The 26,126-nt window shown below is 37.5% G+C and overlaps 1 protein-coding gene across 2 annotated transcripts in view; it reads right to left on the reverse strand.

Moving 5' to 3' along the window:
- Window positions 1–3,167: 3,167 nt before the first annotated feature.
- GPATCH2 (G-patch domain containing 2) overlaps window positions 3,168–26,126 on the reverse strand; it is a 172,833-nt gene continuing 149,874 nt past the window's right edge. For both annotated transcript variants that reach the window (XM_032317200.1, XM_032317199.1), the window contains 2 exons: window positions 19,643–19,731; window positions 3,168–7,036 (listed from right to left, as the gene is read on the reverse strand). In XM_032317200.1, coding sequence (XP_032173091.1) covers window positions 6,816–7,036; window positions 19,643–19,731 — 310 coding nt within the window. In that variant the 3' untranslated portion in view covers window positions 3,168–6,815. The remainder of the gene's footprint in view (window positions 7,037–19,642; window positions 19,732–26,126) is intronic.

Here is a 26,126-nt window from a genome sequence, read left to right on the forward strand (position 1 = left end):
TAGATACTACTTCACTGTTTTATAGTGTGGACATGTCCTATTAAATTTATGTGGCAGAAATAGTGCTCACAAATAGCCATGTGCTTTCCTGGCTTCTTCAGCTTCTTTGAAAGGACCCTCAACTGGGTCCATGTGACAAGTACTGGCTGATGGATTCTGAAGAGAAGTGACACGTGGTTCCCCTGGGGCCAAGGCAGTGAAGAGCTGGTATGCTTCTTCCTTCCCTGTCACAGCAAGCTTGGGAGCCAATAGATATTAGATACTCATTTAACGGGTTTACAGTAATATCTACTCATCTGACAAGTGGACCATGAACACTCCTTCTGCTGGGTTCCCACTAAGCAAGGACACATTACTTTACACACCAACACTTTTAAGTGGCAATCCTGGGGTGCTGGCCCCCTGTTCCTTTACGTTTTCTCGCTTTGCATTATCCGTACATTCAGCTAGACTTCCACTGGCAACATTTCTTTACAATAATGTGTCCTGGGAATGGGGGAGAAAAACTCTGAGAAAAGGGACATAAGAAAAGCATTCGATTTCCAATACCAAATATTTGGCGAGACTGCAGAAGTGAGCAGGAACCTGAGTTTCAAAATGCAAGGCTGGAAAGATTTTAGCCCAGCTCGTTTCTGGACTTCAGCAGCCTTCAGGACTGACTGACTGATGATCCCCACGATGAGATGACATGTTGGTTTCACAGAAAGTTCCGTTCTTTTCAGAACACAATCCTGAATGCACTTTTTGCATCATCTCAGGAAAATCGTGTTTGTGAGAATGCTTTACGGTGCCCCCTTGAATTTCCTGGATCTGAGGAAGTGAAGGGAAAGACTATTTGCTTTTAGGTAATCAGATTCTCTGGGATTTAATCCTATATCCCATTATGGCTGAGCTAGCCATTCAAAATTAAAATGAACCTTTCATCCGTGTGTATCATAAATGGGCATTTATCAGGATTATATGATTTTGCAATCCATCTGAATACGTAACCAGAATTTGTTTTCTTTCCGTTTCACTATGTAATTACCATGCAACAATAACAAAAGTGACATGTTTGAAGAACAGATAAAATGCTGCAAATTGGCCAGTAATGGTGATATTTCCTCATCTTCTGAAAAACCCATTTATTCTCTCTCTCAACAAATCAAGGCATTGTCAGCCCACACTCATCTCGTGGCCAGAGGGGCTCCACCAATTTCTGGATGTGAGTGAGTCTTGGAATGCAGATGAGGGGGACTGACGAAGGCTTTCAGCAAAGGCAGCTGGTCTTTGCTTGCCTCAATTTCTAAATCATCCATAATGGGGCCAAGACCTCCCAAGCACTAAAAAGAGCGAGCTGACATGCTGGACAAACTGTTAATTTTTTCCTGAAGAAGCTGCTATATTGCACATCTGTCACTGTGGCGCAGACAATTACTCACTGAGTGGGGGAGAAAATCTGCTGCTTGTTTCTAGCTGAGTTGTTAAGGGACCTAATGGAGAAATGCAATGGCGTAGGAGTCAAAACATGCTGGTTTCCTGTGGGCTTGGCAATTGTCTCCTCTTGGGAAGGCTGTCCGGTGACATTAAAATAGGAGAAGTAGACTAAGATGTGTGGAGAGGAATCCAAAGCCGCCAGGTAACAGGAAAGGCATGTAAAGTTGTGTGAGGGTCAAGAACCAAGCCTTCCAAATTTAGGGACCAGACATAATAGCCTTTGTGTTAGAATTACTTCAAATTTCACACCCTTACCGTGTGCTCCCAAGGCCTTCACATCCACATACAAAATTGTGCATATCCTATTTATCGTGTCCATAATGAATTATAGCCATCCACAAAGAACTTAAGAATTCCAGATTGGCCACGTTGTCCATCAAACAGACTCTCATTCCCACTGTCACCCCAAACTCATTTGCTTATCAGAACCATGAAATTCTAGCATGTGAAGAAACTCACCTCAATAAGGGACGGACATAAGAAATTGTCATTTTAGGAAGCTTATTTTAAGTACATGTTCAGTTAGCATACTAGTTCTCACCTTTCTGCTTTTATTAAAGAATGTTGCCTTCAGGAAGAATAAACATTTCTTAGAAATTTAATAGGAAGATGAAACATAGGTAAAAAATAGTTGAAGGGGGTTGTCCTTTTATCTGGGATACTATCACAACGCAGTCTTGTTGTGCAGATTAATTACACCATCTTACACCCGAAAGATCAAGTATCATACACGCATTCAAAATTCCAGTGATTTATTTTGAAAATTCAAACTACAACAGCAAAACAACCCCCCCCCCCAGCCAAAACCTAACCTAAACAAACATAAAAATCACCTTCAATTGTTAGCCAACTTCATCCTTGAAAGATTAAGGGGTAAACATAGGACATTCTGATCACGAACAGGAGTGAGGTCTGTGAATCCGGGAATGATTTAAACTGTCTGACAATTCGAAGACAGAAGACAACTCTAATGTACAGATAAAACTAAAAGTGGCAATAGTAGATCATACTTCTGGCAGTTAATGGCACTGGCTCACTAGAGACAAATCTGGATCTACTTAAAATGTCAGGTGTGTAAAGTAATGAGTCTTTGCTTAGTAGGAACCCAGCAGAAGGAGCCTTCATGGTCCACTTGTCATTTGAGTATATATTACTGCAAGCCTGTTAAATAAATGAGTATTTAATACCTACTGGATTAAAAAAAAAAAAAAACTCTAACAACACTACTTAGTTTTTCGGGAGAGATGATACAGTTTTATCAACACAGTGAGATGCTTCTTACAGCAAACAAAACTCAACACTTTAGTATTACAGAATATTTAAAATACCCAAGCACGCTTATGAAAGGTACAATGCTCCGGGAGGAAATGGAGTGACTGGAACATATAGGATTCTCATTGATATTTCAAGCAGCCGGAGAGAGAACGTGTGTACTTGCTACTTGAGAATCAGTGAATGTTTGAGTGGAAGGAGGCCTTGAGACAGTTTAGCCCAACTTCAGAGAAATTAAACACATGATGAAAATGTGGTAAAACAGGTCACAGTCAGCTGTGAATAAACGTGTGAGTCAAATATGTTCACCAATTTTTTTTCTGTAAATCTTTTGAAAATACTGAAATGTTCCAGGGTTTAGAAAGGAGCAATGAATTTAATTATTAGATCTGAATTGTCAAAGGGTAGTAATTAAAAAATTTTTTAGAATACTTTCAACTTTATTTTTATTACTTTAAGGTTAAGAGGTAAACATTTAAAGCACAAAGACAATGACTGCTTATAAATAACATTTTCAAACATAGTTTTATTCTTTCATTCTTTGTTGTACTATTAATATAGCTTTCTATCAAAAGGAAAAAAAAAAACCTAAAAAAAAAATCCAAAATAATCTTTGCTAACCAACTTCATTTTACAATACTAATTGAGATCACTTTTTGTTTTTAGAAAGACAAAATACAGGAAGAAATTATTTTCTTTTGTGAAATTATGGCTCAAAATGAAAATGTGAAGAGAAGCAACTGTCAGTTCAATTCATTACAAGAACATCAATTCACAATGTTAAAATGAACGTATTAATAAAATGCAGTATTTTGCAACCATGTCTGCTTGTTGCACATGTTTGTGCCTGTAAACACACCTATATGTATACATTGTGCATATCTTTTAACCCTACTGTCTTCACTTCTGTTTGATAACCACAGTATGAGTTATAAAGTCTATCTATTCAAGTGTTGACACTAATTAATTGGTAAATTTCAGTTAGTTATGTACTTTCTTTTAAAGGGGTGTCAGGTAATTGAAAAATGAAAGCAAACAAGTTTAAGGGGAATATAGCCTTAAAAATTACATTTGGGGGAAGGAAGGAAGGAAAGAAAGAAGGAAGGAAGGAAAAGACCCGAACACACCATCTCATCAGTATCAAGTTTAATAGGCATACGAAGAAAAAAAGTTGAACTGCTAAGGTAGTCATGTTCAGCCCCTCTTGGCTACAGCTAGAGATAATTTAGACCATAAAGGAAGAGACCTATGTATTCTCTACAGTTCAGCATGACTGATTAATTTGACATGGGCTTTAGATACTGTAGAGTAGAAAAGTGACTTCACAAAGGAGCAGAGGAAAATCTTACCAGCTTTTTCAGAAGACATGAATGTGCATTCTAAATCAGAATTCCTTTGGATGCTTTGGGTTCTATGTGCATCGTAACAAGCAGGTAAAAATTAACTGGTACTGTAAGTGAAACATAAATTAGTGGGCTTCATATCTTGAAAGATATTTGATTTACATTAAAAATTCAGTATTTTAATTGTGTTTATTTCTCCAATTACATTTGGGTACAGATAGAACATCAGGTCTGCACTGACTGTTCTTCAGGACTGAATGGCGAAGGGATGTATGTGCTTCTGATGTATGTTTCCGTGATAATATCTACTTGGAGTATTGACTAAGTTAAATACTTACAAACATTAAAAAATATTTTAAGTCTTCTGACAGCCACATAGAGGGCTCTAGACATCAAGAATTTGATCTTTTGCTTGCTGATAATGTAAATACTACTTTGGAGGGAGTGTTTGAGAACATCCAAGCTAAATGAGCATCTCCAAGGGTCTGCTTCAGAGGACTAGTACCTGTCCCTAAGGGAAACAATACAAAGTGTTCATAAAGACTGTAATGTCTTATGAGGGAGTTTCCCCATGCCAGTTGGTATACATTCTGCAGTTCCTCACTATGAGGGTTAGAACATTGCAGAGTGAAAAAGAAGGCTGTCCTCAGGAGTTTGGGACCTGTCTCACAATACACTTAATGTGTGTTATCAGCAGCTTCAAATTTGGCTTTTCAACATTCTTGGGTTTCAGAAGATTTTCAGGCAATGGATTTTAAAATAAAATCTTTTGAATAGATCCTAAAGCACTCTACACGACCATAGAGAAGTTTTAACCTGGTATTATAGATGATCTCCTCCAGCTTTCCCCCCTTACATAGCTAGAACGAGTATTTAGCAAAAAGCATTTTTTTTAAGTGACAAATTTCCAAGAAACAAACTTATAAAAGTAATCATACTACAGGGTTACTCTATCCAATAAGAATGCCTCAAAAGAGCAATTTACCTGTGTAGTCTATAATCTCTTAACCAACCTGTCCTCTTACCCACAATACCCCTAGGAAAGAAGAGAATTCTTAAACGTGGACATTTGGCAAACCACAGACCTTTTTCTCCCCAACTGGCAGTTACGAGACCACCTAGGAAAGGTCCACTATCTGCACAAACCTCCTCTTTCTCCTTTAAAAAAACATTTGCAAAATTTTCTAGAACCTACTACAAGGGAGCATCGAGGATTTTCAGGGTAGTGAAACTGCTCTGTGTGAATACTGCAATGGTGGATCCCGTCATTAGACATTTATCCAAACCTATGGAATGTACAAGACCAGAGTGAACTGCAAGGTCAGCTGTGAACTTTGGGTGACTATGATGTTGACACATGTAGGCTTATTGATCCTAACAAAAGTCCCACTCTGGATGATAATGGGGGAGGCTGTGCATGTTTGGGGGCAGAGGGTATATGAGAAATCTCTGTACTTTCTTAATTTTTCTGTGAACCTAAAACTGCTCTTAAAAAAAAAAAAAAGCCTTAAAAAACTCCATCAGAAAGGTGATTCACATGTGTTAGCTTGACCTTTACTCAACCAATAAAAGCCATTATAAATATATTATCAGTCCTTAATAATGAAGATCATCTCCTAAGCTAAGAGCTATTTAGAACCTCTGGCATTACAAAGCAGATGATTCAAAAATAGGAGGCACATAATAAAAATGACTTGTTTTGCTTGGTTTTAAAGTAACTACCTAGATGTTAGATGGCAAATTATCACCATTCATTTTCTTGTTCACCTTGTAAATGGGCTGGGTCATTGCCAGAAATCTGAATTCTTGCAAGAGCCATTTAGATTTTCAAACAAACTGATTCGATCATTCTAGTCTCCAATGGTTAAAACTGAAAATTAGTTTACCACAGTTGCACTGATCTTAAAAAAATATCAACCTTTGGGAAGAGAGAGGTAGAAGTCAGTCTAGATTAATAGAATTTACAGTTCAGTCATGGTGAATTTAAAAAATACATTTTTCTTTCAATAATTATTTTCTGTTCTAGATGAGGTAAAATTTGTAAAATCTGCATTAAGGTAATGTTGTGGGCACTCTGGTGATTACAATGATGAGGTTTATTTTGGTCAGAATGTCAGAGGGAAATATTAATTGTTGTTTGTCAACTGTGAACTTTATCCTACACTGTCCAAGGAGAGATAATTGGGACCACCCTGCTACAGAATCCTTACAAAAGAGCCAAAATCAGAACGTGAAATTGGCAAGCCTTTCACACGAAGATTATCTTAGGACTTCACTGATGAAATGTGAGGTCTTTCAAGTTCTAGGGATGATAGAAACACCACCCTCTCTGGCCTATCCCATTCGAGAAACCTGTGGGTGTGCTCACATTTGCCTGGGCATCTCTCTCTCTCTCACACACACACACACACACACACACGAACAAATCACGCTAGAAATGACTGACCTATGAGATCAAAATAAATAGGAGAAATGAGTGTTCCTTATACCTAGAAATAGCTGAAAACTGCAAAAGGTGAAGGTTTTCACTTTAGCACCAGGAACTGTGACAGAGCCCCATCTCTCTCACTGTGGCTGGACGGTATGTGGTTAGGACGCTAGAGTGATGAGTTTGAGCCCATGGAGATTTCTGCTTCAAAAATGGAAGCTATGTTGTAATTTTAGGACAATGGGGATCTATATCGTGAATAAAAATTGTAAAACATTTCTTCTTTGCTTTTCTTCTTAGGCGGATTTTCCTGCATTGGGAGTGGGAGCTGCAGGGGTGCTTTTTGGTAGAGGAAATCCAAGACCTAATCCTTTTGGCCTCTGCATGGCTTGAATGGGCTCAGCGATCCCCTTGCCATCTCGTCCAAGGCCTGACCCAGGTGTCCAGCCCATGTTCTGGAGCATTCGGTTTCCAATGTTGTTTTCTAGGATTGGCTGGGCGTTTTCCCCTACAAATCCTGAAATTACAAAAGGACAAAAAATAAAACCAAACAGAACAAAAATCCACAATCCCCAAAACACATTAGTACAGATGATACTCCCAAGCTAAGAAAATCATATTCTCCTAAGTTTTTCTTTCAACAAGGTACCTGGGTGGGAGGTGCTGGTGGTGGGGGCAGGGTTCATCTTGGGATGAGGACCTTAATGGGGTAGAGGGATGAATGGAAGAAAGATCTCATTTAGAGTTTCAGCTCTTACTAATCAGCAGCTTGATTAAGTTATTTAACTTCCTGTGGCTTTTGTCGCCTTATCTATAAAACAGGTGGAACAATGTCTACCTCACAGAAAGTGGCCAGAATCAGTTGAGATCTTGTACGAAAAGTATCGTCAGTAAATGATAAAATACAAAGAGGTTTATTTCATTTCTGCCTTAGCCTCAACGGGAATGCTGAAAATCACCAACCTAACACCATAGTATTGTACATTTGCCTGGGGCATTGTCATTCAATAAAACCAAGACTAAAACCAAACCAAACAAAAAGCACAACTGTTGGCATCCCTAATTCCTAGGAATTGTTTACACTGTTCTAATCCTCTTCTTGTTATTTATGATTTGGACTATAATAAGTCTTTTCTTTCTCCTTCCTCCATTTCTACATTTTGATCACTATAGACGCAGACAAGAAGGGAAAAAAATAGAGGAAAATAAAATAATAAATACAGAAACTATTAAAGTTACAGATGGTGCTATATATAAAATAATTCTTCCCCTTTCCCTCTATCCCTGATCTCCTACCTCCATTTCTTATTTTGGAAAAGGAGACTGGGCAGTGCTTATCGTGAGATTTAGAAATAGCTCTTGTTTCCAGTACGTTCCTAGCAAAGATGACTTAGAGATGCACCTATTATTTTAAGCATTTTCTTTTTGATGGCATTTTCAAAGATTGACTTTTAGTTCGAATTTTCTTGGAGGCTCTTATGGAAACAATTGAGCTTATGAAATGTACATTCGATTCTAGGGGAAAGTGCAGAAGTACCAATTATCTAAAGTCAAAGAATTGAGACATTAACAGATGTAAAAGTCAAGGAAACATAAGAACTTGACTCCCTCCTTTAGCCACACACTTGGCCTTGGGCTGTGTGCACCTGAGGTAGAGCAGGCCAGGGCTCTGAGGGGTCCATCTCTGTTCATCCTGGAGCAGCAGCTGGAAGACTGTGGTGTAGGAAAGGGGAACCTAGCCAATCTAGAGGTAACCAGTTAAAAAGCAATCACAACTGTCAACTCTCAGAGCATGTCTTGTGGTTACTCCCCTTGCAGAAGGAAGTGATTATCAAATTAATACTGGAAATCATGGGGGAAAGGGGATGAGGGCATCTTAAAACAATCATTGTTTTAATGAGAACATATATAGCCCCACCTCCTACACCAGAGCTTTCCAACAAGCCAGTTGTAGAACTCCGAGGTCTCAAAACTTACAGGAATGCTGTCGTTGCTTCACCGTTCCCTCTCTAGTCCTTCAGGGCTAAAGATCGTCTCACTTTTCAAAGTTCCGAGGATGCCTCTTGTGTATATAGTAGCTCAGCTTGGGGTCCAGCATATTTCTGCTCTGAAATGTGGGTGGCTGTTTCCCTGAACAGTTTGAGGGCTGAAATGGGGAGCTGCTAACAAGACCACTCACTACTCTCTTGGCACCCCCACAAGCCCTCTCTACCCCTTTTCAAACATCATTAATTTTTCCTCCCTGACTGGGGATTATGAGGGCACCTTCTACTCCATCCCTGTCCTCTGCCCCCAACCAAGAAGGCTGGGACTCTCAGTCCCTCTCCTTCTCTTAGATTATGTTTAGGACGGATCCTCAAGCACCAATAATAATAACAACGAAAGTATTACATATGGGGCTGCATTGTATAATGTTCTATTTCTTGGCCCAGATGGTGGTTACAGAAATGGTCAGTGTATTATTTCATCCTTTTAAAAAAAAATTATTTCATTCTTTAAACAGTCCCTCTGCATTTCCATGTGTTCTTTGGGATACGTATTTCATGGTAAAAAAAATCACAATATACGAAATAGCAAGGTTGAACCAACAGTTTTATTTTATGTGGTACTTTGTACCTAGCATTCTGGGGAGAGCAAGTGGATTGTTCCCCATGATTCTGAGTTGTAGAAGAAAGAAACTGCAAAGTGCTAGAAATCAGTTTTAATAATGGACATTCATTTACTCTGATCAATTGATTTTCAAAGCCCTTTATTGGACATTGTGGTAGTTTCAATCTTCAGTATGTTGTGGGACTGAGAATGGAATACATTTGCTGAATTAGTAACAGGCAATAAATAAGAACCAGGTTACCACAATGAGTCAGTTTTGGATTTGTTAAATTGGGTCTTAGTTCACTGAAACAAGTATCTTAACGTGTAATGGAAAAAAAACCTTTTAGTTGCGAACAGCTTGAATGACAATGACTGGTATATAAAAAATTCATAATTCATTGTGTGTGTGTGTATATATAATATATATAATAGACATATATATATATATATAAAATATCTCTCTGTGCACGTATCACACACCCATATATATAATATAAAGAATGGACCCCTTAGTTACACACATGCGCACACACACACAAAACTGAAGAAAAGCCTTTTGTCAAAATTCCTCCCTAATAGGGTTGCTGAGGGGGAGGGGGGTTGGGAGAGGGGGGTGGGGTTATGGACATTGGGGAGGGTATGTGCTATGGTGAGTGCTGTGAAGTGTGTAAACCTGGCGATTACAGACCTGTACCTCTGGGAATAAAAATATATTATATGTTTATAAAAAATAAAAAATTAAAAAACAAAAACAAAAACGAAAACAAAAAAACTCCTCCCTAATATAAGAAAAAGAGCCATTAGAGTTTTATTTTGAAATTATGATTATGGTGGCAACCCAGACCGACCTTCAAGATAGCTAATATCTTCTGAACAGCCACTGATCAGGTATATAAGGTTGAACAGTGCACCGGCATCCTATCCCACATCCTTGATTTTTATGTGATTGTCACGAATTAGTTTAATTCCATCTATAAGCTCAAATTGCATCAGAGGTCTAGTGGTGTTCTGGGCTACACATCTGTTTAATCATATTTTGGATACAAAAGCTTACTAAAGTTCAGGTTTAAAATTAAATATTTAAAAAAGATATGAGGCCAATTTAATACATCTCTTAAAAAATGGCTAAATTGCAGTTATTTCTCAGTTCTAAAGGGAACAGCAAATGGTAATTGAGTATCACCATTTAAAAATGTTGATTATTTCAAGCATGGTGGTCCCATACTTGTGTTTTTTATCTAGACGTTAAAGAATACACTCTCTCTCTGTTTTTTTAGGTGCTGCTTCCTTCTCTTTTCTTAATGAAAATAAAATAAGGTAAAGCGGAATCTTGTACTTTCAAGTAAAAAAATTAAAAAAAAAAAGAACATTTAATTTCCTCAAATGCTAAACCTTTCCACATAGAAACATGGATTCCCAAAAAGAAGAAAAAAAGCTTTTCTATGCAACCTTAAAGACAAGGTAACAGTGAGTTCATTTTTCATGGACAGTGATTCTGGAGTGAGATCTACTATTGGTCTCTCATCCTTTTTATGAGATTAAGACTTGGGATTGGAACAACTCAGTCTCCGCACAGCATCCTACAACCATAATTTCCTTTCCTTTTGCTCCTGGCAGTGCTAAATCTTTTAAGTCCTTTCCTGGAAAGCTCTCCTCCTGCTCGGGCAATTTTAGCAATACCTAGCTTGCTCACCCTCCCACGCTCCCGACCCCAGACCCCTTCCTGTGGGATCTCGCCTCTCTCTGACAGCTGAGTGGGTCTTTCCCCCTCACATCTTCCTGGGAGTTTAGTGGATGGTAATTCACTTGCGTAATTGGCTCAAGAGATGAAAATCTTGTATCGGCCTCTCCTAGCTGCTAATCTGTCCAGATGACTGCAAGCCTAATTGGCAGCTTGTTTAGTAATTTGGCTCCTAAAGTGTTGTATTGATGTTGGATAAACAGCCAATGGAAGGGGAGGTGACACACGCTGCTTCCTACATAACAGCTAGTGCACCCTGCCTCAGTCCCTCCCCCGTATTCAGGGCGCATCTGAGCATTTGCAGGATGCACTCACTCTTTCTTCCTGTCCCCTTCTCCCTAGTACTTTACTAGCCAGCTGGGGGGCAGGGCTATTATTACTATTGGTTATTAAAATCACGAGTTATAATGTAGTCCTCTGTTCTCCGTAACTAATTTAAGGACATGGATTTTTTTTGATTACTGTTAAGAAAGGAAAGAGCATTTAGCACAAGATGTGAGAAAATGGTAGGTGTTACTACTCTTTGTCAGATGTTTTAATGATTTCATTCTTAATATAGAATAGCCTGATTCAGACGATTCTGCATTTTATCTGCAATACTGTAGGCATCTTTGACATGAATTTTGCTAAATCAAATCCATTCAAGTCCTTAACTGCTTAAAATACAAGGCACATACTTTTTAAATAATAAAAATTTAATGTAGAACTAATTTCTTTCCCCCCCTCAAAGTGATGAATACTTTGTAAAGAATGAAAGACATAATCTATATTGACATGTTTGGAGAAGTTTTTTTTTTTTTTTTTTTTTTTCGTTCTTTAAAGGTTTTATTTACTTGAGGGAGTGAGAGTGACAGTGAGCAAGAGTGAGAGACAGCTCCAGTAGGGGGAGAGGCAGGGAGAGAGGGAGAAGCACACTCCTAGCTAAGCAGGGAGCCCTAATGCAGAGCTCCATCCCAGGAGCCTGGGATCATGACCTGAGCTGAAGGCACAGGTTCAACTGAGTGAGGCACCAACAGCACCCTGGAAGTGTTTTTATTAATAGATATTTTGGTTGTACAGAAATATATTTTTTATGGAATCATTATAAATCAAAGAAGAGTGTTTTAAAAAAACTAAAATAAAAAAATCTTAAAACTGTGTTGGTTCTGAAGGCACAAGGAGATGTTTATTTGCAATAATATATAATCAGGACCATTTATGGTTTGCCTACTGTGTACCAAGCACATGGTTTACTTGTTAGGCATAAGACATTCATTATATCCATTTCTCATAACAACTGTGCTAGGAAGGAATTATAGTCGGCCTTGGAGACATGGTATCATTTGACCGTGACTACACAGTGATTAAGCAAGATTCTAACTTTGCTTAAGTTTACTCCAAGAACCTATACACTTTCCATGAGAATTAATGGCAAATAAAAAATTTTAGTGACGGGGCGCCTGGGTGGCTCAGTGGGTTAAAGCCTCTGCCTCCGGCTCAGGTCATGATCCCAGGGTCCTGGGATCGAGCCCCACATCGGGCTCTTTGCTCAGCAGGGAGCCTGCTTCCTCCTCTCTCTCTGCCTGCCTCTCTGCCTACTTGTGATCTCTGTCAAATAAATAAATAAAATCTTAAAAAAAAAATTTTAGTGACAAATGATACTTCAAACAACTTAAAAAAATTAACTGGTTATAGCTGAATTGTAATAACTTCTCTCAATTTGCATAAGGACAATATACAGCAAACATACACTAACACAGTTGGATAACAAAATATAATTATGTCTGCAGCTCTTCAGGTTACAAACGGTTCCATAGTCACCATTTCTTTTGATCTTCCTTATCAATCTAAAAGATAATCAGTTCCATTTTACTGGTAACACTGAGGTCTGAAGAAGTAACACACCTGCCCAAAGTCAACTAGCTAGAAAGTGTCCCACTTAGAATGTGGACTTACATTTGAGTCCATATGTTACCCATTCACTGACTGAACATCTGACTTAAAATATTGTATAACTAGTACTTTGTTATGTCATTTCTTTTGCTACATTCTCCCAAATGACTGAGATTTCACTATTAACAAATTTCAAACTCCTGAGAAATTATTAGTCTAAATTAGGATACCAAGTTGTTCTGAAGACAGTGTTTCAACTCTCTTGAAATACCTAAAGATTCATTTGCTTGCTGTAAATCCAGTTTATCTGGCAGGTATTTAAATTATAATTTAAGTTTTAGATGTACTTATAAACATTTACAGGTTTTTAAAAAGATCTATTATAATAATCTCTGAATTTAACTAATGCATTTATTCCATTTACATTTATTGTGATCACTGGTGTATCTGAATCTATTTTTCTTGTATTATTTAATGTAATTTATCTTATATTCCTCTACCTTTTTGTGGAATTCTCTGTATTTTTGTTTCTTCCTTTCTGGTGTCTCTTGCTTGCTTCTATCAGCTTGGAAATTAAAATATTTTTATTGGTTTAGTGATTACCTTTAAATATCAACATGCATACCTGACTTATTATTTCTTCACATTTCCATACTGTTGTCCAGAATTTTACTGCTATGTTACTTAAAAAAAAAAAAAAAAGATTTTTATTTATTTGAGCGAGGGAGAGCACAAGCAGGGGGTGGGAGGAGGGAGGGGCAGAGGGAGAGGGAGGAACAGGCTCTATGCTGAGAAAGGAGCCCGACAAAGGGCTCAATCCCAGGATCCTGAGATCATGACCTAGGCCAAAAAGATGCTTAACAGACTAAGCCACCCAGGCTTACTCCATCTTACTCTTAATACACCCAAATTAATCATCTTCATGGGCAATGTCATCATCATTATTAACTTTTATATATTCAACATTTTAGCTTTATGAACATGTTTAACAATCTCTTTGCTCACAATTTCTTCTTGATTTTGATTTTTTTTAAGGAATTCCATTCTTCTACATGAAGTATTAAGCTTAGTAATAATTGGTTTTTACCTGAAATTGTCTTTATTTCATCCTCACTCTTGGGAATAGTCTAACTGGATATAAAACACCATGTTGATGGTTATTTTATCTCTGCACTTTGAAAATTTTATCTCTTATCTTCTGGACTTTACTGGTGTTTTTAAGTCTGCTGCCAGTGTAATATCATTCCTATGTAGGTTACATCTTTTCTCCCTGGCTGCTAATTTCTTTTCTTTCTCTTTGGTGTTCTTAAATTTTTCTTTCTTTCTTTCTTTCTTTCTTTCTTTCTTTCTTTCTTTCTTTTTTAACAATGCATCTAGGTATGACTACTTTTATATTTACTATTTTCTGATAAAGACTTGTACTTTTTGAATATGAATATTCACATTTTTCTTCAGTTGTTAAGAATTCTATCATTTTCAATGAATTCAGTTAAGATGCTCCATGAATAATGGACCTCCCTATTCTTTCTTTCTACTCCATTTGGAAATTCTATCAGATGTATGTTGAACTTCATCCTCCTCCAAGTCCTCCAGCCATAGCCATTCTATCTCCCATATTTTTATCTCAGTGCTTCTTTTAGGTAATCTCTTCAGATTGCTTTTAAAATTCACTGTTTTTTATTTTAAATTTTTAATTTAATTTTATTTTGGCTGGCTGTATTGAGCCTGTTGTTTAACCCATCCAATGAATTTGTAATTTTTAAGATTTTTTCATAATAAGTAAGAATCTCAAATTTCTCCTTGGTTCTTTACCATATCTATCTTATTTTTTTCTACAGCTACTTCCTTTTGTTTTTAAATTGTCTATAACTTTTTTTTTTTTTTTTAAGTTTTGGTTTATGAAGGTGACTTCACTAGGTTTTCATTTGTGAAACGAAGAGAATCATTGGGGTTTAAACCATGTACCACCAAAGTGGCTCTGCATTTGTTTCAAAGACCAGTTTTTCTGTTCATTTTTTGACTTGGTGTAATTTTAAACTAGAAACTCATATGAGGTAGGCTCTTGGTTATGCATTTTCAGATTCTTCTACTTGGAGCTTGGGTATAAATGAGATTCTTTATTTTCCTGTGCCTGTGGGTAAGTTTTGTTCCTAGTCTGCCCTCTTCTAAGGATAGAGCTTTCCAGAGGTTCTGGCTTGATAGGATCCTTATACCCAACTCCTCAGCTTAGTTGCCCTCCTACAGGGGCACTAACCAAACTACCTCAGGGATTACCTAGACTGGCAAAACTGGGCATGGGCATGGGGGCTGCTAAGGACCATTCTTGGTTTTGAACAATTTCCTTCTTTCAGTATCATTTATGCATCTAAAGAGATGGCTTCGTATTTTGTTCAGCATGGCCTGCTGCTCTGTAGTTTGTATACTTTCTCATTATTTAGGCTTTTATATTGTCAGGAACACAATTATTTTTAATCTAATGTGGATGTTTACCCTCTCCCTAAGTGTTCCTTGTACCAAATGATAATGGAGAGCTGTCTGAAACTCTCCTAAAACATCAGACTGAAAGGCAGTTTGGTGGTGCATGTATCAAGAGGGCAGAGGTGATATGTTTCTTAGGCTTTTGCTATAGGTTCAGTGTAGTTTGGTTTCAAAATTAATACCAACCACCTCTCCCCAAAGTGCCCATGTTAAAATCCTGGGAGAGATAAGAAAATCTAGAGTGGTCATATAGATCCAGTGGTAAAAGAAAATAAAAACATAATTATTGATAAATAAATTTTGGACAACTGAAGAGATATAGCACCTTGGAAGGGCACTTGGCTATACTGACCATTTCCTGATTATGATTAGTATGACTTTTAATTAAAAGCACACTTAAAAAAAATCTTCATCCATTATTATGATTTACAAGTTGCCTTTATTGCCTTAAGTATTCATGGAGATTATTTTGTTATTGAAATATCAGTAGGATGCTGAGGAAAAACTCCGAAAGTCACAAAAAAGCTGTAAAGCAACCTCTTGCCAAAATCTTGCATATCCATGACAGTGCAGCCTGAACCAATATCTATACCAAGAAATTGAACTTTGCTAGGCATATAATATAAATAAATACATAGAAAAAAGGTGGACTCCCTATGATGACTATTTTCCCTAGGATATCAGTTCAACAAAAAACAAAACAGTAACAGCAAATATTAATTGTGGATAACACCACATTTAATACTGAGGTAGCCTCCATATTTCAAAAAGCATACTCACATCTTTTCACTATCAGATCCTTAGTAAGCTAAGACTTCTACCAAAAACACAGACCATAACCAACACTGCTGACTGGCTTTTAAGAATGTGTTAATAATATCCTTCCTATTTCGCTCGCTGCTTTTCTTCACCTTTACAGATGACATTTTTCAAACTATAAAATGCATTCTGCTGGCAAACCTTCCTGCTTCAACAGTTCTCAATTTTATAATAGTCAATCTACATCCTTTGCTACTGAGACACCTACTGTCTTTTGGTTTGTGACTTTGAATGAGTCAGAGAAGAAGCCATACATTTAAAAATCAATAGCTAACCTTATCAATATTCATTTTCTTTTGTCAATACAAAATACAAAGGTGAAAGAGCAGTAAATAAGCTAAAGCACTGAAATAAATTCGGTGTTCCTGTCACAATTAATAAATGTTCAACCGATAACACTGCTGGCTAGTCTAGAGCCTTACAAAGCAAATGACATTATGCCTCAATGCTACGGCTAACATAGGGTAAGTAAAATTCTCAACACACTAGCAGGTAAAGATCAGATTTTGGGTTACTAATTTCATAGGTGACTTTTAAAAAGTATTTATTATGTATATAATATGTAACTGTTTATTCTTAAGAGTCTTAAATTGTTGTATAAACCCTGTTCAGGATTATAAAGTTAAAAGTGCCAAATTATAGTCTTCCGATAGTGTTTTGGTAAATGTTTTCTAAACCTGCTGTTTAACTGTGTAACTTTTCACATATAAATCAGAGGGATCATTACATAATATTTGAGCTGTTTGCCTTTTAACTCTTATCCCCTATTTCAAATGAGACATAGTTATCTTTACCTGCATTTTCCCTGCTTAGACAGAATGCTGACTAAAGGCAAAAGGATGTGTGAAAACGTATCTCAATTCAATGTGTTTTTTGGGAGGTCTGTGAGGGCCTATAAAATGGGGAGAATATTCACTTTGAAATACTTCTACATGCTAACTCCACTCTGGAAGCTTAAATATAATTGACTATTATAAGGCTGAATATACTCCAGAATTTGAAAATTATAATTTTCAGAGACAAGATGATCAAGGATTCATAACCTCATTATCAAAGTGTATTTATGCAAAAGCATTTCTTACTTGAATTTGGATAATAATCTTCACCTTAGAGTTGATTCATTAGTATTAGAAGATATTCTTTTTAAAACTGAGGACTTTTAAATAACCTCATTCTCTACCTCTTTGAGAGGAACAGTTATGCATGGATTTAAAAAATGCATTGGAAATGAGTAACATAATTCTCTTACTCCACTACTGTAATTACAAAAATGCATTAAATTTCTATGCATTTTATTCTTTAAGCAAAAAAAAAAAAAAAAAAAAAAAAAAATCTTGTAACATAACCAAAATCCCAACTCTTAAGAGAATCACAACAGTTCTGAAATACAACGTTTGGAATATGCCGGTATAAGCTTATGAATGTTTTAGGCTAAAGTTTAATGTTTATACCCATACTCCGTATAAATGATTTCCTCTGATGCTACTGAGTTGTAACGTCAAAATCACCTTGTAGAAATAATTATATTATCCTCTCCTCAACCATTAAGCGTTTTCCTTCTCACTTCACATATGTTCAGAGTGTTAGAACCTGACCCTGATACTCTCTCTTCCTTACTGCAGGCACTAAGGTGCTTTAGTTCCATCCCTAAGATTGTTCTTGTACTATTTCTGCCACTAATGTTTGAATCATTGAAAGATAAGAGAATTCAGGGGACCATTCAACTGGAATGGGGATATTAAAGAATCTTACACCTGCCTTATGAAAGATTTGAATTGAAGAACTTATGACATGTATTTGATCTAAAAGTGGCTATATGTTCCTGTGGAAAGATATATTAGAACTATTCTCATGAATGTTCTGCATCTCTACCTAGCAATATTTAGGTAACTCTTCTATGAAACTTAAGATATAATAGCAGGTTCAAATAAATATATGCAACAGAACAGTCTTTAAAATATATTCTTAAAAAAGGCCATACGTTGTCATAGAAAAAACAGGGATTTGGGAGTCATGCAGGGAGATGTAGGCTTGAAACCTCCCTTTGCCATTCAATAATTACTCCTTCTTAGGGAACGAAGAAAAACCTATCACTTCTCTGAATCTTAATTTTACGGTGTAAAGTGACGCTAATACCACCTAGCTCATAAAGCTGTTACAAAGATAAAATGAAATAACAAACTTTCTGTTAAGTAGTAGGCACCCAGTAAGTGGTAAATATTATTCTACATAAATACACATTCCACACACAGGTGTTTCTTACTTCCAAATTCTGAAAATTCAGTATAGCTACAAGATGATCAATATTATATTTACTCATAATCACATGCATAATTTCTAATTTTATATTTAGATGGAACAACTGCTCCAATTTTAAGTCATTCAATTTTTTAGTACTCAACTATAGGACAGATCTCCTAAATAGAGAATTAAAGCTTTACATCTTTTATTTCCTTGTAATCACCATGTCAAGATTTATTCTCTCCTTCTCATCGTTTATTCTCCTGGTTGACATAGATATTATTTTCATATTCTATAAATCATCATGGAAAAAATAACTTTTCCTATAAAGTGCTTCCCAAATGAAGTTAAAGTTTATAAGTATGAATGGGTAAGGATCCCAGGCAATAGGCCAAGGCTATTATTCTTTGTAACTGACCAAGTATCTACACTGAAAACATTTCTTAGAGTCAGTTTGCTGCAACACAAATCCTTATTCTTAGGTGGGTTTTTTACATTTAATGCCCAGTTCTTCCCCCTTTCACTGGTTTTTCTCTCTGCCTTCCTTATCATTGCTCTTGCATGAGATTTTGTTAAACATACGGTTATTCATCTTCTTCACTACTAAGCTTGGGCCTTTGCCCTTCTAAGGTTTCCTGACCCCTCTGGCCTAATGACTTCTCTCTGCTCAGCACTTGTGGTTTCCCCTATTTCACACTCATTAGAATGGAATATTATTAGAAGGATGTGATTTTTGATGTGATTTTTTTATTCTAATGCAGTTTTTTTTGTTTCTTTGTTTTGGTTTTTTAAGTAGGCTCCATGCCCAATATGGGGCTTGAACTCACCTCCCTGAGATCAAGAGTTGCCTGCTCTACTGACAGAGCCAGCCACGCACCCATGTATAAATATGGGAAGACGAATCTAGGACTGTTGCAGAGCTGGGACTAGGAACCAGACCGATGCATTCATGGTTACCTTTCCGTCTTCCATAATATGGGGCTTTGTGTTTTGAGGCTGCTCCTTATACTTTCGAATTTCTTACAATTAATTTCTTCTGGAGTTATTTGCCTTTTCATCTACTTATGCCTTGTTGTCCCAACCAGTCTATAAGTTTCCGCAGGCCAAAGACACAGCTTTTGAAGTTTTTGTATCCTTTTAATACCTCACACAGAGTCTTGCATTCGGGTAGGTGTGTAGCAAATATTTTATTGATTGGCTGCCTGAAAAATCTAAACAAGGAACATGCGATATATCCTGACACCAAATGCAAATGATTTAATAGTTGCTTGTAAACTGTGCCTCTTCTTCAGTGTAAGTGATTTAGAATTATCTGTATTTTCCAGTCGATGATTTATGAACTTTATATTTGTGTTCTGGCCCAACCCCTTTTTGCTTTACCTGATGTAGTAGGTCCAGGCAAAGGTGCAGCTTTTCTTCTCCGTTTGATATCTCCTGTGCATAAGGATCCTAAATGCATGCTTGTTTGCCTACAAGTAATTATCAGAAAAAACTATTAACAAAGGAGGAAAAAAATGACACATAAATACACAGCTTGTATAATCTGAACCTAAATCAAAACATTCTCAACAAAGATGGAGCAGCATAGTAAAACCACCAATCTTGTTTATATCGAAACATAATTACGTTTGTTGACAAGCGTTCAGCAGCTAAATGCGCCATCATAAATTGTTACTGGAATGAATAATATAAAAGGAATGCTTTTTAATTTTCAAAACTGGCAATCTTTCTAGCTCAACATAAAATCAAGCACTGTTGCTTCTGACAGGAAAATAGCTAAGATTAATTATCTAAAGAGATCACAATATTGTTGCTAGGTTATCAATTGGTTACTAATGCTTTACTGTCAGAGCAACATTTATTACAGGAAAAGTATGATCAATTTCTTTTAGGATATTATGTGGCAGTGAATTTTCTTAAAACACTTTAAACAGACAGAAGGAAATAGTGATGTTCTCTCTCATAATTTGTATGATTAGAATTCTTTAGTTAATTGTTTATTAGCTAGGTGAGGAAGCATAATTTTGAATGTGTTAATGTTGGTCTTCTTCCCCTAAATATGCCAACATGATACTGGATTATATTTATAAAGACATGATATATAAGAACTGAGAAGGAGACTTTATGCTATTCTTGAAGTTAGTTAGAATTGGATTATTTTGCCTAATCATGGACTCCTAAAATTAAAAAGTTTTGGAAAAATTAGAAATGGCCCAATTGGAAATCAAGAAAAAAGTTATACAAAGATGGAAAGGATTTAAAAGTCTTCAAACATTTCAAGCTATAAAAGGACTCTGTTCATTTCCTGGATCATAATCCCTGATGTGGGGTTGGGATAGTATCTGGGGATCATGAAGCAGAAATAAATGATGCATGTTTATTATAGCACATGTTCCTTTAGTAATTCACAGAGATATCTGGTAGTATCCTGACGTTTCATATTTAACCTAGCAAGGCCTGTTGGATCAGTCTTCACTATATCCAGTTATTTCTGAATAGACCAACAAACTTTGTTCACCAAACATTTGTTCCTTTTCATCTTCTCATGAATTGTATTCCTTCCCTTTAAGTTCCAGACTCCTATTTCCCTTCTCCTTAGTTCAGGATGACATATATACCTCCTTTTGCCTCACTGTCTTTAGAATCTCATGCTTGTGTGGGTTCCCTGTATGTACAGAATTTAATTTGATTTCTTCCTGTTAATCTGTCAGTTTGATTTTTAATCTAGCTAGAAGAATCTTGAAAGACAGAGAAAAATTATTTTCTCCCCTACGGACGCAGATTATTAGAGAAAAATTTAAAAGGAAAAAACTGATTCAGGTAAAAACCAAGATATATATTTATACACATATTCTCAGGTATTTAAATATAATGAAAAGCTGGGCACTAATTTTACTGGGAAGTAAAATTTACTTATAGTTTCTACCTATAAGGCACAAAGTACAGTACAATAATGATCTGGCTGATCCACAATCAAATAATACACACACACACACACACACATCAAAATCTTTTTAGACATGCAAAACTGTCTGGGTTTTGAGGTGTGGTCCTGGGTCCAATGCCCCCCCCCCAAAAAAACCTTAAATAAATAAAAAATGAATGATTATGATCCCATTTACTTTTTAAAAACTATTAGGTTATTATTATTATTTTTTAAGATTTTATTTATTTATTTATTTGACAGACAGAGATCACAAGTAGGCAGAGAGGCAGGCGGTGGGGGGGGGGAAGCAGGCTCCCCGCCGAGCAGAGAGCCCGAGGTGGGACTCGATCCCAGGACCGTGAGATCACGACCCGAGCCGATACAATAGTATCAAAGAAGACACATCCTTTTTATACAAAATCAAAGAATTCACTTATTCAGCAAGCATTTATTAGTATCTATTCTGACTTAGCATTAAGATCCCACAGAGGCGGTGACAGTGAAGAGTAGGAAGGAAGAGATGGAAGATACAAAGGACATGGAATGTTCACTTCCTATTATTGGAGGAATTTACAGTCTCAGTGGGGAGATTAAGTCACGAGTGCATGAAATACTCAGGGACAGTGGTGGCAGTGGTGGGCAACACCAACTTTATTGGCTATCACTAGAGATTATATTATTGAGGCCTTATAACAATTTGAAACATGTTTTGTTGAATATACCTTTTTTCATTTGTAGGGAAATATTTGTGCCTTACTGGAAAAATACAATTTTAGAGCATATTCTTCTTGTTATCAGACTCTTGATTCTATGGTAGCTAGTTTACAACTCGAAGTTACGGATGCCTGAGAGCAATGGGAAATACAAATGAACTGTCCTGAGGAAGGACAATCTTCCCTCCTGTGGAGAAGTGAATTCTGCATTCATCTGCCCATTTACCTCTACACTCCTTACTCCTTACACACTGTGTTTCTTTGACTCCTTTGAACTCCTTAAAAGATCTGCTTGGTTCCCTCATTAACTCATGAGTTAAACAGTATCTCAAACACCTATTCATTTTATACCTGCGACAGAGTCATGATTTTACCTTTTTGTACAATATTATCCTTTGACATCTGTGCTCCCTCTGGAAACCTCTCCTAGCAAAAGACTGTAGCAACATTGACTCTGTAGAGCGTATACCAGACAGGCTCAGATATCAGCAATAGCTGAGGAGGAGGGGAAGGGAACATTCTGGAAATGGAAAAAAAGTGGGAATCTGAATTCTGAGGCATGGCCCTTTTGTTATTGAACTGTAAACACCAACCCATGGACCATTTACTTCTGATCCTCTTGTTGAAATATAATAAATATCCTTAGTTTAAGCCATTGTTGGTTAGGTTTTCTATACCTGTTGCTCAAAGTATTTATTTTATTTTATTTTATTTTTAAGTAATCTCTATACCCAACATGGGGCTTGAACTCACAACCCCGAGATCAAAGGTCTCATGCTCTACTACTAACTGAGCTAGTCAGGCATCCCTTTGCTGAAAGTATTTTAAACAATAAAGAGTTTATTCTGGTCCAAGATGTCTGGGGAACAATCTTTCGAGGAGGAACTATATAATTTGAAGGAAGAAGAATGCTGGGGCTGGATCAGGGCTATATATGTCACATATGGCCGTGAAGCTGTCTGGATTTCATAGCTGACATGGAGTCATTAAAGATCATTAAGCAGGAGAGATGGTTGGGCAGGTTAGAATCCTGGGACGCCGGTAGAGAGCAGGGTTGGCCAGGGTTGAAACTGATGAGATGCAGGGCAACAAGGTTTGCAAAATCCAGACACATAACTGCTTCCCGTCACTCCTCTCTGTCATGGTTGAGACTAACACGACGCTGCCGTATCATGGAACTTCTTTGTGTTGGTCTATCTGAGAGAGGAAGTGGGCAGGCAGCCCATGAAAAGTCTTGATTCTGGATTATTTAAAACAAAACAAAACAAAACAAAACAAAAACCCAAAAAAAACCCCAATGCCAGGTTTTATTACTTTCAGACACATTTAAAGCTCAAACCAAGGTTAAAAAAAATAAAAAATTAGTCAGAAGGATCCTTCTTTAAGAAATACATTTTTGGAAATAATTAGAAGAAATACGTGAGGGTCTGACAGATCGTAAGTACCCAGTGTGACTATTAACATTGCTGGCTTCCACGTCTGCTGTTCTGGTACTAATGGCATGTAATCAGAGTCTTCTCATTGCTTGAAAAATAATTCTCCAAAGTCAATACTGCCTTTAAGACTTTATCTTTTTTTTTTTTTTTTTTTAAATACTATTAAGACTTATTAGGAAGGCCTGTTTACAAACACGGTGAAAAACAAATCTTAGGAACAATCTCTCTTTTCAACCTCTTTTCTCATCTGCTGGACCAAAAATTCCCTTTCAGTCATCTTTACAGAATAAATGGAATACAACATCTTCACTCATCTCCCCTCCTCCACTCCCAGCAGAGCCACATAAAGGAAAGGAGACACACAAACATTCAAGGAGAATAAAGTTCAAGTTAATAAAGTCAGTACATTGAACCCAAAGACCTGAGCCATAAGAAAAACAGCCGGCTGCATTTCAGTAATTCTATCAGGAATTGACTATCTGCTACAGCGCATTCCGAGATCTGGATTATCGATCAGTAAGATTGCCCCATTCAGGCTTGTCCATCTCCCTTTTCCTTCAGACAGGCGTACTGAAGTTGCTACGAGTAACACGGAGTAAGGTCTCCTCTGTTATTCGTTGTCACTCCTAATGTAAAACGTAGCAGTTATTTTTTAATTTAAAATCAATGAGTGCCTCAAAGGAAGCCTTGTTGCTTCAGTCTAAATGAGTCATTTGTTTTTGCAACGCAGAATACTTGGATTACTATTCAAGGGGATAGCTGGCTTTGTGTGTGTGCACACGCACGCGTTTGAGTGTGTGTGTGTGTGTGTGTGTGTGTTTTGAAGGATAATGCACTGTCTTATGAACAGACCCGAAGTTATTAAAAAACGTTAAGATTTTTTTGTTAAGGCGCTGCAAGGAAGTTACCCATCAACGATACCAGTGTGTGTGTTTCTGTTAACGGTATTTGCCTGCAGTGGAGAAGAGGGGAGACCAATCAAAGCCTAATAACTTTATAATGACTCACACCTTTACTATTAAAGGTAAATAAACATATCTTTAAGTGGAAAGGATCAAGAAATAATGCTGTTTTTGTTTTGGATTAGTAAGTATTGTCACTTAGTTATGATGTGAAACATAGTTTCTCATATACGGATTCTGAAGATTTTCCTATTAAATATTAGAAAAGCAGAACTCAGAAAGAAGTCTTCATTTTGTTTTGCTTTTGAAACACACTTCACATGGTTTATCCCCTCATCCTTTTAAATGGTGTGGTGATAGGAAACTGGGCATTTTCTGGAGGAAAACAACAACAACAACAAAAAACAGGAAAAAACAAAAAGGGAAAACAAAACAAAACAAAAATCCTAGTGAAAACCATCTTGCCTGAAAACTTGGCTTTCAACATGGGCTGACAGGGACAGAAGCCGGCAGTGTCAAACACAATAATATTAAAGGGAAAAGAGGAAGGACTTGTCCCTTCATCATATGCACTTACAAACAGAGGCTTTTCAGAGAATTAGGCCTAGTTAAAGTTGCCCCCTGGATAAAATGTGTTCCCAAGCAGCCTCAGACAAGCTTCAGAGGAGCGACAAACAGATGTGACTATGGGCCCTGGCATTTGGCAAGAACACTCATTGTCAGTTAGAAAAATATAAGCATGGACAGGGCATCAGCTGCACAGAAATGAATCAGGTCTGCGGTGTCACTGGAGGAGGTGTCTGGTGGCAGAGAGAAGTCTCCGGGCTGGAAAACCCAGCTCCGTTGGGAACTTCCTCTTCTGGATCCAAATGACCCTCTCCTCCCCTCTGATGTCTCCATGTCTCAACATACTAAATCGAAGGCGTTAACAGCAGTGCCTCTTTTTCTGTTGTACTAAAACACACATGAAGCATTAACTACCATTTAGTCTAAGTATTTCTTAACTGTGAACATTGCATGAAGTCCTGGTTTTTAATGGTTTTTCTTTCTAAGCCCCTTCTTGTTCATGAAGCACACTTTGTATCTAGTCTTGTCGATCATGCCCTACCTGATTCTGGTGCCTTCTCTCTCTGTGGCTTTGGTCATCTGACTTCATGTTCTGCCTGCAGTCCATTTCCCCTCTCCCTGGACTAATCCTGACTTAAGAAAGTCAGAGTTTAAGGTTTAAAACAGTGCACTGAATTTAGTACTTGTGTCCCAGGAGCTGAGCCCTTGCTTTATTCTGGACTTAGGTACCTACCAGTCATAAGCCTCTCAGCACCTTAGTTGTTTTGGATTTAGGTCTTTCCTGGATATCCCCAAATGCTAAGGTCTGGCTCTGAAGCGCAACCTGGTGACTGAGGCAGTCTCCAATGCTGCTGGCAGACCCTAGCCCAAGCATCAGCTGCCCCTGTCCCCCTTCTCTGCTCACTGCCCACCTGGGCTGGGACATCTGGACGCTGTGTCCATTAACATCCAATTAGCTGTGGTCTGAATGTGACCCCTCCGACAGTGATCTGGCCTGTCAGTGTGAGGTTCCTCTCAAAAGCCGATGAATTTATCCTGTCGGTGCCCCTCCGCCCTGTTAGAGTTCTAGTCCAGACCTACTTCTTCCCAGTCTGCTTTAGCTGGCTCCAGTAACCAGTGGCTGTGGCCAGAGCTAACGTTACTCGAGTTTCTTCTGTGCCTTGGTCTGTGCTGATAAGCACTTCCCCCAGTGTGGGCGGCAAGTGTGAGGGAGGGAAGACTGCATCAGGAGGCCTCTGGGGAGCTCAGGGTAGGGCCGCACTGCCCAGCCATTCAAGGACGTTCTGGCTCCTCAGAGCAGTGTTCTAGTGGCTCAGCTGT

The sequence above is a fragment of the Mustela erminea genome, chromosome 17 (assembly GCF_009829155.1).
Source record: "Mustela erminea isolate mMusErm1 chromosome 17, mMusErm1.Pri, whole genome shotgun sequence".
NCBI classification, from domain to species: domain Eukaryota; kingdom Metazoa; phylum Chordata; class Mammalia; order Carnivora; family Mustelidae; genus Mustela; species Mustela erminea.